This window comes from Anopheles gambiae, chromosome 3, assembly GCF_943734735.2.
Source record: "Anopheles gambiae chromosome 3, idAnoGambNW_F1_1, whole genome shotgun sequence".
NCBI lineage: Eukaryota > Metazoa > Arthropoda > Insecta > Diptera > Culicidae > Anopheles > Anopheles gambiae.
Genome location: NC_064602.1, coordinates 5,274,562 through 5,290,332, shown reverse-complemented (window position 1 = coordinate 5,290,332; position 15,771 = coordinate 5,274,562). Strand labels below are relative to the sequence as shown.

General features: G+C 53.1%; 5 protein-coding genes across 7 annotated transcripts; 2 read left to right on the top strand and 3 right to left on the bottom strand.

Moving 5' to 3' along the window:
- Nucleotide 1: 1 nt before the first annotated feature.
- Nucleotides 2–2,264, bottom strand: LOC1277863 (ribonuclease H1). Of its 2 annotated transcripts, none has more exons than XM_317369.5 (3): nucleotides 1,081–2,264; nucleotides 583–996; nucleotides 2–518 (listed from the first exon to the last, which is right to left on the bottom strand). In XM_317369.5, exons 1-3 carry the CDS (start codon nucleotides 1,176–1,178, stop codon nucleotides 146–148), a joined length of 885 nt encoding a protein of 294 aa, XP_317369.5. In that variant the 5' UTR covers nucleotides 1,179–2,264; the 3' UTR covers nucleotides 2–145. The 2 variants fall into 2 exon arrangements, with proteins under 2 accessions (XP_317369.5, XP_061514335.1); XM_061658351.1 differs by having other exon boundaries at nucleotides 1,101–1,253.
- LOC1277864 (ribonuclease 3) lies at nucleotides 1,506–6,396 on the bottom strand. The gene is made up of 3 exons (XM_061658342.1): nucleotides 5,587–6,396; nucleotides 4,941–5,524; nucleotides 1,506–4,873 (listed from the first exon to the last, which is right to left on the bottom strand). The coding sequence occupies exons 1-3, from the start codon at nucleotides 6,229–6,231 to the stop codon at nucleotides 1,600–1,602; spliced, it is 4,503 nt and encodes a 1,500-aa protein (XP_061514326.1). The 5' UTR covers nucleotides 6,232–6,396; the 3' UTR covers nucleotides 1,506–1,599.
- A 145-nt stretch (nucleotides 6,397–6,541) lies between these two features.
- LOC1277865 (mitochondrial-processing peptidase subunit alpha) lies at nucleotides 6,542–8,691 on the top strand. 2 transcript variants are annotated; one of them, XM_317371.5, is made up of 3 exons: nucleotides 6,542–6,683; nucleotides 6,819–8,218; nucleotides 8,285–8,691. In XM_317371.5, the coding sequence occupies exons 1-3, from the start codon at nucleotides 6,628–6,630 to the stop codon at nucleotides 8,455–8,457; spliced, it is 1,629 nt and encodes a 542-aa protein (XP_317371.4). In that variant the 5' UTR covers nucleotides 6,542–6,627; the 3' UTR covers nucleotides 8,458–8,691. The 2 variants fall into 2 exon arrangements, with proteins under 2 accessions (XP_317371.4, XP_061514330.1); XM_061658346.1 differs by having other exon boundaries at nucleotides 6,819–8,691.
- A 44-nt stretch (nucleotides 8,692–8,735) lies between these two features.
- Nucleotides 8,736–14,150, bottom strand: LOC1277866 (endoplasmic reticulum transmembrane helix translocase). Its single transcript, XM_317372.4, has 4 exons — nucleotides 10,773–14,150; nucleotides 10,358–10,697; nucleotides 10,012–10,288; nucleotides 8,736–9,710 (listed from the first exon to the last, which is right to left on the bottom strand). Exons 1-4 carry the CDS (start codon nucleotides 13,636–13,638, stop codon nucleotides 9,594–9,596), a joined length of 3,600 nt encoding a protein of 1,199 aa, XP_317372.4. The 5' UTR covers nucleotides 13,639–14,150; the 3' UTR covers nucleotides 8,736–9,593.
- A 216-nt stretch (nucleotides 14,151–14,366) lies between these two features.
- LOC1277867 (TBP-related factor) lies at nucleotides 14,367–15,771 on the top strand. Its single transcript, XM_317373.5, has 3 exons — nucleotides 14,367–14,647; nucleotides 14,739–14,818; nucleotides 15,059–15,771. The coding sequence occupies exons 1-3, from the start codon at nucleotides 14,558–14,560 to the stop codon at nucleotides 15,576–15,578; spliced, it is 690 nt and encodes a 229-aa protein (XP_317373.4). The 5' UTR covers nucleotides 14,367–14,557; the 3' UTR covers nucleotides 15,579–15,771.

Below are 15,771 nucleotides of genomic sequence, written 5' to 3'. Positions count from 1 at the left end.
CTTTGGGTGTGTAGTGTTTGTTTTTCACTGTATTATCACGGATTTGTTGTCCAATTTCACCTTCTTTCAACTCCTCAGTCAGATATTTGAAGCTGTGAGCTCTAAACACTTCTTAAGAACGATCCTTAACGATCACTCAATTCAGTCATCCCTGTCGCTTTGCCATCCGATACATCTCGGAACCCTTGCGTGCCAGCTGGTCCGCCCGCTCGTTGCCCAAAATGCCACAGTGCGCGTCCACGTGGTTCCACTTGATCTGGATATCGCCCGCACTCAGCTCCCGCTCGAGCTCCATAAAATCGGTCTGGTTTTTCACCGGCCCACCGCTGGCCAGCGTCCAGTTGCGCCGCTTCCAGCCGGGCAGCCACTTGGTGATGGCGTTGATCAGGAACTGTGAGTCCGTGTTAACGACCAACCGCCGGATGCCTTGCTGCCGGGCGAGCCGGATCGCTAGCGAGGCGGCCTGTATTTCGCCACAGTTGTTCGTCGCCCGGCCACTGACCGGTTTGGCTGTGTTTCTACAATGAAAGGAACATCGTTGTACTTAACACTCAAACACTTTGGTAACGTTGGAAGACTTACAGTGCATGTCCTTCGGCAAAGTACACGCCCAGCCCGGCAACGGCCCTGGCCGTCCCATTGCCCTCGCACGAACCGTCCGTGTACACGTGCACAAATCCGTCCTCATCCTGCAGGAAGCTGTACTCGCCGTACTTTACCATCTTAGCCACCGCCGTAGGAGCTTTGTCGAGTAGGATGGTTTTCTTCGCCTGCTTGTTCGCCGGTGGAAGTGCTCCGCCAGTCGAGCTCGTGGATGCACTCCGCTTCCCGCTCCAGCTAGACGCTGTCGATGGTTTTTTGCCGGTGAGAACACTTCCTCCACCACCACCACCACCATCACGGTTGTTGTCTATAAACGCGTTTGCTTCTGCTTCGGTCGGGAACTTCTTAAATCGAGCACCGGTAAATCCGGTTACCTGTGCCTGGCATTCGGGCCTGAAATGAAAATGGGTCAGCCATTTAGTAAAACACACACACACTTTTTACTCCAAGAAATGCTGTTGCAGAGAGTTGGTTTACCATGTGGAGAATATGCCCACCTGGCGTCCTTTGGCAACGGCGTAGAAAGGCATCCCCGGTAGTGCGCGTAGCCACTGTAGCAGCTGTCTGAGGGACATGCAGCTTGGCAAGGGATCGTAGAAGGCTACGATTCTGAAAGGAGTTCCTGGAAACAGCTGGATGCGGTTGCCGCCAAAGCTGCTTTGTTTACGTTTATTCAACTGACAGTTCTGCTACCAGTACCCAGGCGACAAGGCAGCAGCTGGACAGTGTGTTAACAAGGCGAAGATGTAACGGGTTTTTCAAATCGGAGTTTTGTACTTTTTCTCCTTTTTTAATCTATTTCGCATTAAAGTTATTTTTGCAAGTTATGCAATTGACAAAGAAACTTGAAAAACACTTTTTTATGGCATACAGTCAGCTATTATAGATTCAAGACCAATGGGTACAGCAATTCGATAATTTCTTTAGTTGCTCAAATACTTATAATAATTAAAAGCTATTTGCGGATATTTCCTATTACGCACAAGAATAGTAATTTCAATCAATCTCGCCTGCCTCCAAATCGGACGACAACTCATCCGTGCCCTCTACCTTCAACTGATACGCCTGCAGTATGCTTACATAGGGACCGCATGTGCCACTACCACCACCTCCACCGTCCTGTTCATCGTTAGTGCGATTCCCCTCGTCATTAATCTCTTTCAGAGCAGCAGCCTCTAACTCTTCCACGTTCGGTTTAACGTCCTCATCCCTTTCCTCGCTAATATCATCGGTCATATCGGCGGTAAACTGTTCCTCGCCCTCGGAAATGTCGTCCAGCCCGAAGTCTTCCTCCTCCGACACGGAGCTGTAATCGCACGCATCCAACGGTTCTTCCTTGATGTCGAGCGGTTCCATTTTTATCACCTCCGGCAGCGGTGTGTCCGCCGCTTCCGCTCTGGGCTGTTCCTCTCGTTCCATCTCGCTGTGGGTTCGTTTCAAAGGTCTTTCTTCGGTGCCACGAATCTCACGTTCATCTTCTTCCCCATTGATTGAAGTCATCGATACGTCGGAATCGGAGCTAATGTCACTTCCCTCGACCGCGTTGGCGGCCACGGGAGGTTCTTTGCTGGGAGACCTTCTTCTACTGTCGTTGCTACTGCTGCTGCTACTACTACTGCTGCTATCCGACGACCGTGAACGGCGGTTGATCTGGTACTGTTTCGGCAGCCGGGCCGATTCGGGCAAAAAGACGGACGCATTCTTTTGCTCCCGTGTTCGCTTTGCTGCCGCTCCTTCCGCCTGCTGCTCACCAGTGCCCTCGTCTTCCTCCAGCTCATCCTCTCCACCGGGTTCCTGCTCACCGTTCGCTCCGGAAGATCCACCTCCAGCGGCGGCACCACCACCACCATCACCACCACCCCCTCCACCTCCTGGTCCACCGCAACCACCAGGTCCCCCGGCAGAGCGCGGCACCTTCTGACGCTTCAAACTCTGCGCAATCACTCTCCGCTGATGGTCGAGCTGGGGGAACAAATCTTTCGAGTTTTCCAGCGCCTGCTTCGCCGCGTTCATCTCCGCCTGCTGTATACTGTGCCCATCGGCACACGCCAAACGCTTCCCGCGGAAGTACACCGCCACCGAGTAAACGCGCGTATTCGTGGGCCCCGTACATTCGATCACCTTGTACACGGGAATGTCCGGTTCACCGCCGTCCATTGTGCGTAGGGTTAGGCAGCACTGTTGCAGCTTCGACTTCGGGTCGTTCCAGTCCTGGTTCATGATAAAGTCCTGCAGTCTCGGGAACAGACACACGTGACAGAACATTTCACAGTATTCGAGCCCTTTGTCGACGTACAGTGCGCCCAGAAATGCTTCCAGCAGATCGGCACGGTCTTTCGTCTTTAGGTCCGCCTTCGGGTTGGAGTAGACGGCGTACTGCGTCATGCCGAGATCGTCACAAACGACGGCCTGCGTACGATTGTTTACCAGCGAGCTACGCAACAGCGACAAATGTCCCTCGTGATGCTCAGGGAAGTGCCGGTAGAGATACTCGCTGCAGATCAGCTGCAGTACAGTGTCGCCCAGGAACTCGAGGCGCTGATTCGATCCGAGCGTTAGATTGGTGAACCCAATGGAACGATCGGTAAAAGCACGTGCCAGCAGACGAATGTGATTGAACTGTACACCGATGGAATCTTCAAAACGGGTGAGGGTTTTAAGCATCTCAAACGAATCGATATGATGCCGATCACCCAGCGGTTCCTGTTCCTGCAGCGGATGAGAAGGATAGTTCACCCATATCCCACGCAACGTGTCATCCTCCTGGAAGAGTGCGTACGCAAAGACACGATCTGCCACCTCGATACCTCCATCGAGCAGCAGAGCTCCCATTAACGCCTCGAAACAGTTGGCCAGTGCGTGCCGCAGTTCCAGCTCGTGACACAAATCTGACCCGTGCGCGTACAGCATAAACTCCTCCAGATGTAGCTTCTTCGCCAGCACGGCCAGATGTTGATTCTGCACAATTGCCGCCCTGTACGTCGCCAGCCCACCTTCCTCCAGGTCCGGAAACATGTGAAACAGATGAATCGAGGTAATGAACTCTACCACCGCATCGCCCAGAAACTCCAACCGCTCGTTGTGCGTAATGTTGCTGTCCGTTTCGTGCTCCTTCCCGAACCGCGACATAATGCTGATGAGCGTATTGATGCCCCGCTTGCGCGTGTTCATGTAGTGTATCTTACGATCACCGTACTCCGGCTGTCGGATGCCACAGTTCGTTAGACTGTTCCGTGCGTGGTCCGGATTCGTGCCAAAGTTCTCCTTGTACGACGGGTGCGTCAGCGCAAGCTGCAGCGTGTAACGGTTCGTGAACGTGTAGCCAATGTACCGCTCCAGCACATTCAGCGACCGGTGGAACCGCAAATGCCCGGTCAGCACCGGTATCAGCATGGCGTGTTGCACCATATCGCACATAATGCCCGTCCGATGGAACGCTTTCGCACTGACCGCGATCGTTATGTTGCGCTTCATCCGTCCCTGCATGCGCATCTCCAGCAGACGGTTCTCTTTCGCCTCCAGCTTCCGCTTGTCCTCGAACGAGGGCTTCGACATGTTTGCAATCAAATGGCGGAACTTGATGTACTCACGCCACGCCTTCTGATACTCGGGATTGCCTGCGTAGCTGAGCTGCGGTGGCCGAATACCAAAGTGCACAATCACCGGATGAACTAACCCGTTCTCGTCGATTGCGTTCGCTTCCGGCACATCGCCCACATTGCGATCCAGCTGATCGACCCGGACCGAGCACGGCTTCATGCCCGGATTCGACACCACCATGCCCTTCACGTAGTCCACATAGTCCTGCCACTCGTTCTGGCTCATGTCCATCATCTCCTTCAGCATGTCGGGCGGTACCAGTGGCCCCGAATTGTCCAGCAGATAGCGCAACACTTCACTCATCGCCAGCACCTCCTTCCCATTGTCGGGCAGATCGCGCACAAACCGGGGCAGAAAGTGATAGCACGGGCAGGAGCTGTCCTCACCCGACCCAGACGGTTGCACCGTGAAGTCAACGAGCTCGAGCAGCTCCCGGAACAGGTACCGATCGAACAGGTTCAGCTCGCGGATGGTAAAGTTTTCCGGCATTTGCTCCTCGATGTACAGGATCGTGTACTCGATGTTGAACCGGATGACCTTGCAGGTGGGCAGTTCGCCGATCGGTTCGTGCGCCAGCAGCGAGAAGCCCTCGAACAGGAACTCGTGCTGATCGTGCTTGATGATGGTGGGCGTTTTCGTGAGAAAGTTCGTTGGGGGAGAGATCGTAATGCTACAACCAGGGAGAATGGGAGGACAATTAAGAATGTGATCAAGTGGTCGGATGTAAAGCACCTTACCGGTAATGATACAGCTTATCGGCATTGTTGGAATTGGGAATGCACTTGGGAAAACCCTCTTCACCCGGATACTTCCCATGCCGGATGCCCGTCCGCCGCGATCGTGCCGAACATCGGCACAACGGTCCGTCGTTCATCTCCCCCGGATCATTGTACCACAGATCCACGTGCAGTCGCAGCGGATGCTTAATCTTAGCCGTCAGCTCCTCCATGCTGCACTCATCCTCAAACTCCATCTCCTCGTCGGACGACTCGGAGGAGGACGAACACTTGTCGTGCTTGTGGCGGCACATCTTCATCTTGCGCTTGCGTGGTGGCGGATTGTACGGCGTTTGAGTGGCACGGATGCGTTCCGCCCGCTTGATCAACTCCTCCTCGAACAGCGTGCAAAGGGCGTCGAGTCGGGCCGTCGATTCGACCACCTTGTCCGAGACGCGCTTGTAGTACAGCTCGGCCGGGGAGGAACGTACCCAAAGTGTGCGATCCTCATCGTTGGCCATTTCGGCCAGCTTGCGCGCGATGTCCTCAGACGTTTCGCAGTAGTTGCGGCACCATTTTGATAGGATTTCAGCCCTCTCCGTGTCCTGCGTAAAAGAAAGGGAGCGTCATAATTGTGCTTGAAATCGATTGAATGCTAATGGCTTACCACTTTAAAACGAGAATGTCTCGAACTGGCACGCTCCGACGATGAAGAATTGCTGTCCGAATCACGCCGGCAGGAAGCGGAACGATCCGTTCGAGGCGGTCGGCCCAACCGGTCCGTGTTGCTGGGCACAGAGTGTGATCTTCCCGACGGTGCGTATCGGGATGGTGCGGAAGGACGCGTGTACGAGGCAGTTTTGTGTCCTGCCGAAGAATACGAATGTCCGGGATGTTTGTACCCAGTCCCACCGGAAGTGTTCGATGGAACGGGATTATTGCTCGGTGATCCGTAGCGTCTGCCCTGCGGGGGGTACTGTGACCCACCCGTGCCTTTGTACGGTGGTGGATGGCGCTTGTACGCGTGTTGCTGCGAGGAGGAATGATACGAGCCAGTGTTTGGGGAGTGGCTCCTCTCCGGCCGTTCCCGGGCGTAGTACGGTGCTGGTGGAGGTGGTCGCGTCATGGCAGGCGGAAGACTCGGCGGTGGAAAGTTAAAGTTTGGCATGGTGAATCCAGCGTTACTGTGGCCACTTGCGATTTCCCCGGGCGGAGGAATACCAGTGTGGCCGCCCCGGGGCAGATAATGGTTCTGTCGCTGCTGCGGTGGTGGTGGCGGTGCTGAATAGTTCGGCGGTCTTTGGTGGTTCATTGTTGATGTGGTAGAGGAACGTTGAGAAATGAAATTCCACTATTTTGCTACTTAAACACTTAAAGCAAATCTGGAGCACTTAAACTGTACCACTTTTATCCCAAAAAAACGCGAGTTTTCTTAATTTTTTTTTGCAAAAACACGGAGCCAGCCGAAGCATGCCGGCGCTGCGCAGCAATGTAAACAAACCCCGGTGAAAAGGCTTCCCCACACAAACCCAATACCCGTCACTAGTTGACAGCTCGGTCGGGGCCGTTTATACCGGCCCGACTTCAGCACTTGAAATTGCAAAACAAAGTCCAGAAGTTGCGCACGTTATCGACCGTGCAATTGTGCTACTAATTGCGGTGAAAATACATCACCCTACCGAACGGTCGCAACAGCAACAGCCGGAAAATGGTTCTTCCGTACAATCTGCGTGCGCTTGGCAAACGGCTACTGCTGAACAAATGGTAACGTAACCGACAACATCGTCCGTCCCCACAGTCGGTGTGTGTGTGTGTGTGGGGCAGGGGAATTCCAAACTCACTTCACCCGGGCTGCATGATGCGATAATGTTTTCTGCTTCCCTTTTTTCCCCCGCACAGCATCGCTTCACAGTGGCGAACGTTTGCGAGCGAAACGGCGGGCGGCCGGGCAAGCGACCCGGCCGGCACGACGGTGAATGTGCCGTCGAAAGATATCGTCACGCCGCTCCCGCCCCTATCGCAGCCCATTCCCGACCTGCCACCGGTACAGTACGCCCGGCCGGGTGATCAGAAGAACGTCACGCAAGTCACACGGCTCAGCAATGGGCTGCGCGTGGCGTCGGAGAACCGCTTCGGACAGTTTTGCACCGTCGGTGTGGTGATTGACTCGGGACCACGGTACGAGCTCGCCTTCCCGAGCGGCATTTCCCACTTCCTGGAGAAGCTCGCCTTTCAGTCAACCTCCGAGTACGGGGAGCGTGATGTAATCTTCCGGGAGCTTGAACGGCACGGCGGCATTTGCGACTGCCAGAGCACGCGCGATACGTTCGTGTACGCGGCCAGCGCGGACAGCCGGGGGCTGGAGTCGGTGACGCGCATCCTGTCCGAGGTGGTGCTGCGGCCGCAGCTCTCGATGGATGAGGTGGAGCTGGCCCGGCAGGCGGTACAGTTCGATCTTGAGACGCTCGGAATGCGCCCGGAACAGGAACCGATCGTGATGGATATGGTGCACGCGGCCGCTTACCGCGATAATACGCTCGGCTTTCCCAAGCTGTGCCCTTCCGACAACGTGCCCAAGATTGATCGTGATACGCTGCTGTCGTACTTGCGCCTTCATCACACCCCGGAGCGGATGGTGCTGGCCGGCGTCGGTGTGCCGCACGATGAGCTTGTCCGGCTGGCTGAGCGTTACTTCGTGCAGGGGTCGGCCACGTGGGAAAACGAAAAGAGCCGCTCGTCCAACCCGAAGAGCGTGGACACATCCATCGCGCAGTATACCGGCGGATCGAAGCTGGAAGAATGTGCCATCCCGGTGTACGCGGCGGTAGGACTGCCCGAGTTGGCACACGTCGTGATTGGGCTGAAGGGTTGCTCGCATCAGGACAAAGATTTCATCGCCGCGTGCGTGCTGAACATGATGATGGGAGGCGGCGGTTCGTTCTCGGCCGGTGGTCCCGGCAAGGGCATGTACACGCGGCTCTACACGAACGTGCTGAACCGGTACCACTGGATGTACAGTGCGACCGCGTACAACCACGCTTACGGTGACACGGGACTGTTCTGCATCCACGCGACCGCACCACCGACGCACGTGCGCAGCCTGGTGGAGGTCATTACCCGCGAACTGTTCACGATGCAGTCCCGGCCTGGGGATCAGGAGCTGCGGCGTGCGAAAACGCAACTGCAGTCGATGCTGCTGATGAACCTGGAGGCGCGACCGGTCGTGTTTGAGGATATTGGCCGGCAGGTACTAGCGACCGGAGAGCGTCGTCGACCGGAACATTTCATACAGGAAATTGGTAAGCAGCAAACTCCAAGTTTTTACACTATGAACAGGTTACCTAATTGTGTGTTGTTCTTTGCAGAGAAAATCACTGCGGAAGACGTACAGAACGTTGCGCGCAAGATGCTTTCCTCTGCACCGGCACTGGCCGCCCGCGGTGAGATTAAGGGCATTCCGGAGGTGAAGGACATCCATTCGGCACTGGCAAACGAGGGACGGTTTCCGGGCAATCGGCGGTTGACGCTGTTTCGATAGATAGCCTTCTCCAAGCGACATCTCTCCATCATCGTTTAGGCAAATCTTAGACTCACCACCAAACTGCAACTTTCTGTATTTTCCAGCCTTTATGATTTTAGCTAGAGTTTGCGATGCGTTTTTTTTCGGTTAAAACAACAGATTCAGAATCAAGATTTGGAAATATACCGTATCCTTACAGGCAGCGACACTAAGGAAGTGTGCGTTTGTATGGATCATGTCGTGATAATCTAATGTCTGTGTGTTTGTTTCTCTCGTAAAGCAAAGAAGAAATGATCTATTTTTGGAATTTGTGTCTATTTTGTCGCGTCCCTTCGTTCCGCTCAACTTACACACACACTGCAAGAAAACGGTGCACAACTTTGTATCGTTTGTTTTATCATTAGCTTATCATTTTCACTACTAGCTCCCCTGCCCGAGTCTCCGTTTGCGTCCCGTAATCATTGAATTCGATACCGTTCACGCAATGGGATGTTGGATAAGTCTTTTTTTTTGTTTGTTCTTCCCTGCACACAATTCTAACCGGTCAAACACATACGACACGATCCCGAAGCTCTTCTTGGCCTCAAGAATAATTTAAAGAATTAAACCCCTCGCCACACATTCCCGATGATGATTGAAAATGGTTCCGCGGTTTGGCTTGTGAATAGAGAAGAACCCCTTTTTTCACTCCAAACACTCCCGCAATGATTGGATGCAGTCTAGTTTCGACAATTAAATGAATTCAATGGAGATATAAAACAAATCAGCTAAAACGTTTAAACCCACGTGACACCAACAAGCAGCTTAGAAGGGGTACGTAAATGCAACTAAAGTAAACTATTCTAATGTGCCCCGGGAGCTGTCTTACCTACATTGCAATTCGATTCGAATTCTAGCTCTGTATTGCTCTCCTTCCCGATTGTTTTCGTGAAATACTAACGAACGATTCCTCAACATCGAAACCAATGTTGTTTAAACCTGGCTGCAAAATCAAACTCTGCTCTTCAACGATCGTGTGGTGCGCAGTATTTGCTGTGAACTCTTGTGCAACCTCTTGGCATGAGGTGGGGGGCAGGAGATGTTTTGAATGGTCGTCGATCCATCCTGCCTCCCCAATTGCCACCATATCTTATTTACCCGCAACGGCAAGCGCATTAAGTAATAATGTCCGTCTTTCCACGCGTTTCACCAAACAGAAACGAGCAAACGCGATCGACTAGGTACGCCAGCACCATATCCGCTATCAGCACGCCAACGAGTATCCGCCGGAACTGGAAGAAAAAAGACAACAATCAGTTAAAAATGCAGTTTTAAAAGGAATTACACGGGCTTCCGGCGATTCATATTTCCAATATGTACAACATTTTTCATTGATCGCAAGATGTTTTTCAACAGATGTCAAATGTTGTATTTTTGTGATTTTCAACACGCCAGCAAGCAGGATTGAGTTTGACAGTTGAGTACACCGATTTGAGAGCTGTTGAAAAACATCTTGCAGGTGATGCATAATGATGTGCACATTCGAAAGCTTGGCTTGGAAAGCCCTGTACTGCAGGGGTTAAAAGCACTCACATCGGCATCAAAGTCAATCACTTCAAACATCTCGAGCAGATCGGGCACAATGCCCAACGCCAGGCAGAACACGATCGCGCTCGAGCTGAAGATTGCGTACGACAGCAAACGGTTCTCGCGCAAGCTCTCCATAAACGGATGGCCCTTGTAGTTGACCGCTACGGTAGCGATCTGCATCGCGATGCCGATAATGTACACCGTGCTGTTCACGATGTTCGGCTCAAACTCTTGCTTCTCGTCCGGTGCTAGGTCCACGTTTAGCTTCACTTTTCCTTCCCTGTGGAGAGAACAACACATAAATCATTAATTAGAAGCTGCGATGAAAATCTATTCAACAGAAACTTACCGTGGAGGTGTTCGCGCATTGGCTTCGTGCACCATGTAGATCAACGCAGAGAAGTGGACCGCAAACTGGGCCAGAATCGTCGTCACCGAGTACAGATTGAAGATGTTTGGCAGGGGCGCTTGTTTCGACAGCACCTTCAGCGGCTTTGATCGGGTGATGAACAGAAAACAGGCCGCCGTCAGCAGGCCGTGCAGGGTGAGCTGAGCGTCGCTATGCTTCACACCGTCGATGTACAGCACCGACTGGCAGTAGGCGGAGATGAGCGCGTTCAGTGCAAGGATTTTGAACATCTGCAACGTCGTCACCAACGTGCATCGTCCCTGCTTGATGATGTGACACACTGGAAGGGGGTAATTTTTGTATTAAAAAAAAACGCACATTTTTTCCATGCCATTCTACTACCATCCGCACTTACCGCAATTGATCGATGTCAGCCTGCTCGTGAACGGTGCCGCGATACTCGCATCGCCCAGCTTCACTATCTGCACCTGCTCCTCGTCCATCTCCTTCAGCGCCTTCTGCAGCCGTTCCTGCGCCGCGCTCTGATTTTCCCGCGCACGCATAATTGCCCGTTCGCGCGGTGTTAGCTGCCGCCGATTATTGCTACCATCCTCGATCGCTCCCGCACTGGGTCCGCTCGCTTTCAGTGCCTTCTTTTTCTCCTCCTTCTCCTCCTGCTGCTCGCGCTGCTGCTTGCGCTCCGAGCGCGAGGGCATGTGGCTCAGCAGGGATACGCCGACGTGCGCGTGCTTGAGCGCTCCCACATCGTTTGTTCCGTCGCCACACATGAGCGTATAGTAGCCTAGCTTTTTCAGCGTCGTTAGCACGTACTCTTTCTGCTTCGGGGCAAAGCGCGCAAACACCGTCGCGTACGGTATGAGCTGCTGCAGGTACGCGTGACGTTCGCGACCGAGATACTGCAGCCCTTCGCCGGTTATGCAAAAGTCGTACTCTTTGTACAGCTCCTTAACCGTTCGTGAATCTAGCGGCAGTCGTAGCTCCCGGTTGATAGACTCCCAGTGCCATTCGCCCGCGCCCGCCGTGCTTCCGTTAAGCTCTTCCGGTGGCGTAAGAATGACGATCGTTCTCCGGCTGAATCGAAGCTCCTTGGCGACGTGACACGCCGTCAGCGGATTGTCCCCCGTGATCATCATCACCTTGTGCGATGCTTGTATGATTTCCTTGATTGCGTACTTCGAGTCCGGCTTCAGCGGGCAGGAGATGATGATGAATCCCGCAAACTCAAGATCACGCTCCACATCATCGCGCTTCAGCTCCCGCACGGTGTTGTTGTCCAGCGTGCCAAAGCTCTTGTAGCCGAGCGCAAGCACGCGGGCACCACGGCGCGAATACTCCAGATAAGTACGCTCGTAATGCTCGGGGACGGTCTTTAGCATCTTTACGATCACTTCCGGCGCTCCCTTGACCGTGCCGATGTAGCACGTTTCGTTCGAGAACGGCATCAGGTAGCCGGCCAGCACCGACATACGCTTCAGGGAGGAGGAAAAGTGAAACCGATGGTAGATTCGTAGCGCTTTGAACTTGCCACGCTTTGGCACGCACGAGTCACCCTTCGTAAGGTTCCAATCGATCGCCGTCAGTGTGGCTTTCTCCAGCGGGTCACCCACCAGGCCTTCGTCGAGCTGTACGAGCGAATGGCAAGATCCGAGCACGTGGGCCGTCGCTTCCGGAATCTCACCGATCGGTACGATCGAGGTGTCCTGCTTGAGACCGGCAACACCTTCCACCAGCAGGTTGTCGCTCGTCAACGTTCCCGTCTTGTCGAAGCAGCAAATCTGCACCTTGCCGGCAAACGGCATGCGGAACGGCTCCGTACAGTACACGTACACCTTGGACAGCTGTAGCAGGGACGTGTTGACCGCTAGCGACAGTTCAATCGGTAGATCCGGTGGAATGATCGACGTAAGGATGAGCGTACACTCCAGGAACAGCTTGTACCGGTTGCGCTCCGGATCCTCCGTCCCCTTGATCCATACGTAAGTGGCGGCGGCCACCGCAAACACGAGCAGGAACAGAATGAACGCGAACGTTTCGAGATTGTTCTCGGTGACGCGCTTCACACCGAACAGAATCGTGCGCAGCAGCTTGCCCTGGGATGTGTTGAAGCCCGTGCGCAGCACGTACCCGATGCACCCATTGTCCGGCGAGCGCATCGCACCCTTGCTCGGGGCGGAATGTTGTACGACCTTCGTGCCGCGGAACAGCACGTGCAGCTTGCCGTCCGCCTCGATGTCGAGCACCTTATCGTGCTCGTCCGTGTTGTTCTCGAGCGATTCCTTCATCTGCGGCACCGACTCGCCGGTGAGCATGCTTTCGTCCACGATGCACGAGCCGCGTATGAGCAGCAGATCGCACGGTACGATGTTTTCGTCCTGCGAGCGCGTTACCGACACGAGATCGCCCGGCACCAGCTTGGCGGAGCTGATCGGACGCCAGCGCCGATTGCGGAACACGTTGATCTGGTACGGTTTGTTGCCCATCTTGCGGATCTCCGACAGGCTGCGGAGCTGCTGCTGCACCAGCACACACTCGAAGATGACGAGCATGCAGAGGGTGAACAGGGAGTAGTACATGTACTCGTCCAGGCACCACAGCAGCACGGAGAATATCTGAAACACGAAGAACGGTGCCGTGGCACGCTCCTTGAACAGTTCGAGAAATTCCGGCACCACCATCTCCATCTCGTTGTCACCGTAGGTGGCTTGCGCCAGGGTTACGTCCGCATCGTCCAGGTGGCCCTTCGACTCGAAGTACTCCTCGTACGTTTTGTAGATGGGAAACTCGACGCTCCGGAACTGGGCCTTGTTCGGGTCCCAGATGTATTTGGTTTTTTGAAACAAAAACCAGTACGTGAGTTCGCCGTCCAGCTTCGCATCTCCTTCCGCCTTCGTCTGGCGAATGCGCACCAACTCCGAGGAGCCATTGTTTTCGGTCGGCACAACCTTCACAACCGCTCCGGCACACGGCACTTTCGTTCGGCGGCAGTTGAGGAACGTTTGCACGTGCACGCTCCAGAAGCAGCACAGACACACGAAGATCTGCGTGAAGCCAATGCCGGCAAGAAACAGCAGCCCGGCATCCTGGTACTCCTCGACGCCGTAAACAAACACCCACAGGTACAGCCAGAGTGCGTACACGACCATGAACGGCATCACGGCACCGCTCAGCACCACCGGCAGCGGGATGTGTATCGTCGCATACTGGACCAGCTCATCCAGCGAACCGCTGCCGGCTGTTAGACGCTTCGTTCCGGTACCCATGGTGGACGTGACGTGGTCCTTCCGTGGGTTTTGGCAGGTGAGATTTCCTTCAGACGGTGCTCACGCCTTCGCCTTAAGAAACTAGCCCCGTCCGCCAACCGGTGCTAACACGGTGGGTTTGCGGGGAAATGAATACTTTTGTCACAACCTCGACGTTTTGAAGGATTTGCTCCGACGGTGGGGAGTCGAAATCACACACGCACACGCACGCACATACGATAAAAAAAACCCTAAAACCGAACCATCGCCGTACGCCGGACTCCCGGGAGAATCGCTGCTGCTGCCAACTACCCGACACGTGATTGCCGGGCCGGGAAACGGGTGTGCGGTGGTTTGCGGATGGAAACGGCGAACACAACAGTAGTGCCAGCTGCCAGACACAAACGAAAATGCACGGTGGTGAGCTTTTCCGATGGTAAATACCGGAAAGCACGGATTTTTCACCGAGAAGAAATCGTCGTGGCAGTAAACTCGTCACAAGTTTTCTTTTTGTTGCTTTTCCTCTTTTGACAGTTGGTGGTGTTAATATGCTGTTACACGGTGTCATAAGTTTGACAGTTGTAGAAGCGCTCATTTATCAAAATGTCAAAGAATTCGTAATTTAATAAATACTTAATGCAAGGATTTATCATATTTCGACAAAAGAGCTAAACTGTTCAATTTTTTCAGGAAAAAGAATTGCAAATATTTCCAAAACATTATCCATTTCCCACCAACGTACGTGTAGACGCTGCTCCATGTTTGACGTTTGGAGTTGTTTTCTTCTCTACGACGTAAACAAACCACAGCAAAAAAAAACCGTGCGTGTGTTCGTTTTGTACGCTCGCCGGTTAAATGTTGCTAATAATTTAGTGCAATAAAATAAAACAGGTGGTATCGAGCTTGCGGAAAACTGGCCGGAGTGTTCTACCAATCGGAAATGGATAAATCGGCACCCGAATCTCCGCTGAAGATGCTGCTCAGCTCGGCACCACGCCAGGCTGGCACATCAATCGGGCAGACAGTGAAAGTAAGTGGCATGTTCTGAGTGAAAAACACACCAAAATTGAATGGTTATTCCTTCGAGCATTTATAATCTGCATCTGTCGTTTAATTTGCAGCAACCTCCACAAGCGGGGATACAGATGCAAACTCCCGTACCTACCGGACCACAGGAAGCAATCAACTCAGTGCTAGTAAGGTAATATTTCTGGTTTCTTTGCTGTACGTTTTTCACTGTTTTGTGAGTATTGTATATTTTTAATACCTTAAACCTCAAAACCATGCGATAAACACATAACTCTAACCATTTCCCATGAACAGTAGCCATAATGCTTCCATTTCTATGGATCCCTTTTCCATTGCAATACCTTCACTATACGTAAACTCCTCTCCAAATAAACCTGATATGATATTAAAATCCCACCCCACCTCTAAACAGAAACTGTGTCGCGACGGTCAGTGTGGGCTGCGAGCTAAACCTAAAAACGATCAATTTCCGCACGCGCAACTCGGAGTACAACCCGTCCCGATTTCATGGTGTCGTCATGCGGATACGGGACCCTCGCTGCACCGCACTGGTGTTCCGCTCCGGCAAAGTCATCTGCACCGGGGCGAAGAACGAGCAGCAGGCACATCTCGGGCTGCGCAAGTTTGTCCGCATCATCCAGAAGCTCGGGTTCGACGTCAAGTTCCTAGACTTTAAGGTACAGAATCTGGTAGCGACGGCGGACCTGCGATTTCCCATCCGGCTGGAAAACCTTAACCAGGTGCACGGGCAGTTCAGCTCGTACGAGCCGGAACTGTTCCCGGGGCTTATCTATCGGATGGTGAAACCGCGCGTCGTGCTGTTAATATTCGTGAATGGCAAGATCGTTTTTACCGGTGCTAAAAATCAGCGAGAGATTCACGAAAGCTTAGAAAACATTTACCCAATCTTGCAAAGCTTCCGCAAGAACTAGATTTCCCCCGTCAACCACAGGCAGGTGTGCATTTTGTTGTTTTGAGCTTCTCACAGAGCCACAGTTAGGGAAGGAAACGCATTTGGTGCACTTTTTAATTTTGAACTATTTGCTAATAAGTTAAACTCAATTGTAATGTTTTTTGATTGCATATACATATTAAAATAAAATATACTCTTATTTAACGTCGTAA

Excerpts from the sequence above, each read along its gene's own strand:
- LOC1277864 (XM_061658342.1), bottom strand. The coding sequence starts at position 6,231 with ATGAACCACCAAAGACCGCCGAACTATTCAGCACCGCCACCACCACCG. Across the intron at positions 5,525-5,586 it reads GACATTCTCGTTTTAAAGTG|GACACGGAGAGGGCTGAAAT; the intron begins GTAAGCCATTAG and ends TCTTTTACGCAG. Across the intron at positions 4,874-4,940 it reads GATAAGCTGTATCATTACCG|CATTACGATCTCTCCCCCAA; the intron begins GTAAGGTGCTTT and ends CCCTGGTTGTAG.
- LOC1277865 (XM_061658346.1), top strand. The coding sequence starts at position 6,628 with ATGGTTCTTCCGTACAATCTGCGTGCGCTTGGCAAACGGCTACTGCTG. Across the intron at positions 6,684-6,818 it reads CGGCTACTGCTGAACAAATG|CATCGCTTCACAGTGGCGAA; the intron begins GTAACGTAACCG and ends TCCCCCGCACAG.
- LOC1277866 (XM_317372.4), bottom strand. The coding sequence starts at position 13,638 with ATGGGTACCGGAACGAAGCGTCTAACAGCCGGCAGCGGTTCGCTGGAT. Across the intron at positions 10,698-10,772 it reads GCTGACATCGATCAATTGCG|TGTGTCACATCATCAAGCAG; the intron begins GTAAGTGCGGAT and ends ACCCCCTTCCAG. Across the intron at positions 10,289-10,357 it reads AATGCGCGAACACCTCCACG|GGAAGGAAAAGTGAAGCTAA; the intron begins GTAAGTTTCTGT and ends TTCTCTCCACAG.
- LOC1277863 (XM_317369.5), bottom strand. The coding sequence starts at position 1,178 with ATGTCCCTCAGACAGCTGCTACAGTGGCTACGCGCACTACCGGGGATG. Across the intron at positions 997-1,080 it reads GTGGGCATATTCTCCACATG|GCCCGAATGCCAGGCACAGG; the intron begins GTAAACCAACTC and ends TTTTCATTTCAG. Across the intron at positions 519-582 it reads TTTGCCGAAGGACATGCACT|AAACACAGCCAAACCGGTCA; the intron begins GTAAGTCTTCCA and ends CTTTCATTGTAG.
- LOC1277867 (XM_317373.5), top strand. The coding sequence starts at position 14,558 with ATGGATAAATCGGCACCCGAATCTCCGCTGAAGATGCTGCTCAGCTCG. Across the intron at positions 14,648-14,738 it reads CAATCGGGCAGACAGTGAAA|CAACCTCCACAAGCGGGGAT; the intron begins GTAAGTGGCATG and ends TTTAATTTGCAG. Across the intron at positions 14,819-15,058 it reads ATCAACTCAGTGCTAGTAAG|AAACTGTGTCGCGACGGTCA; the intron begins GTAATATTTCTG and ends ACCTCTAAACAG.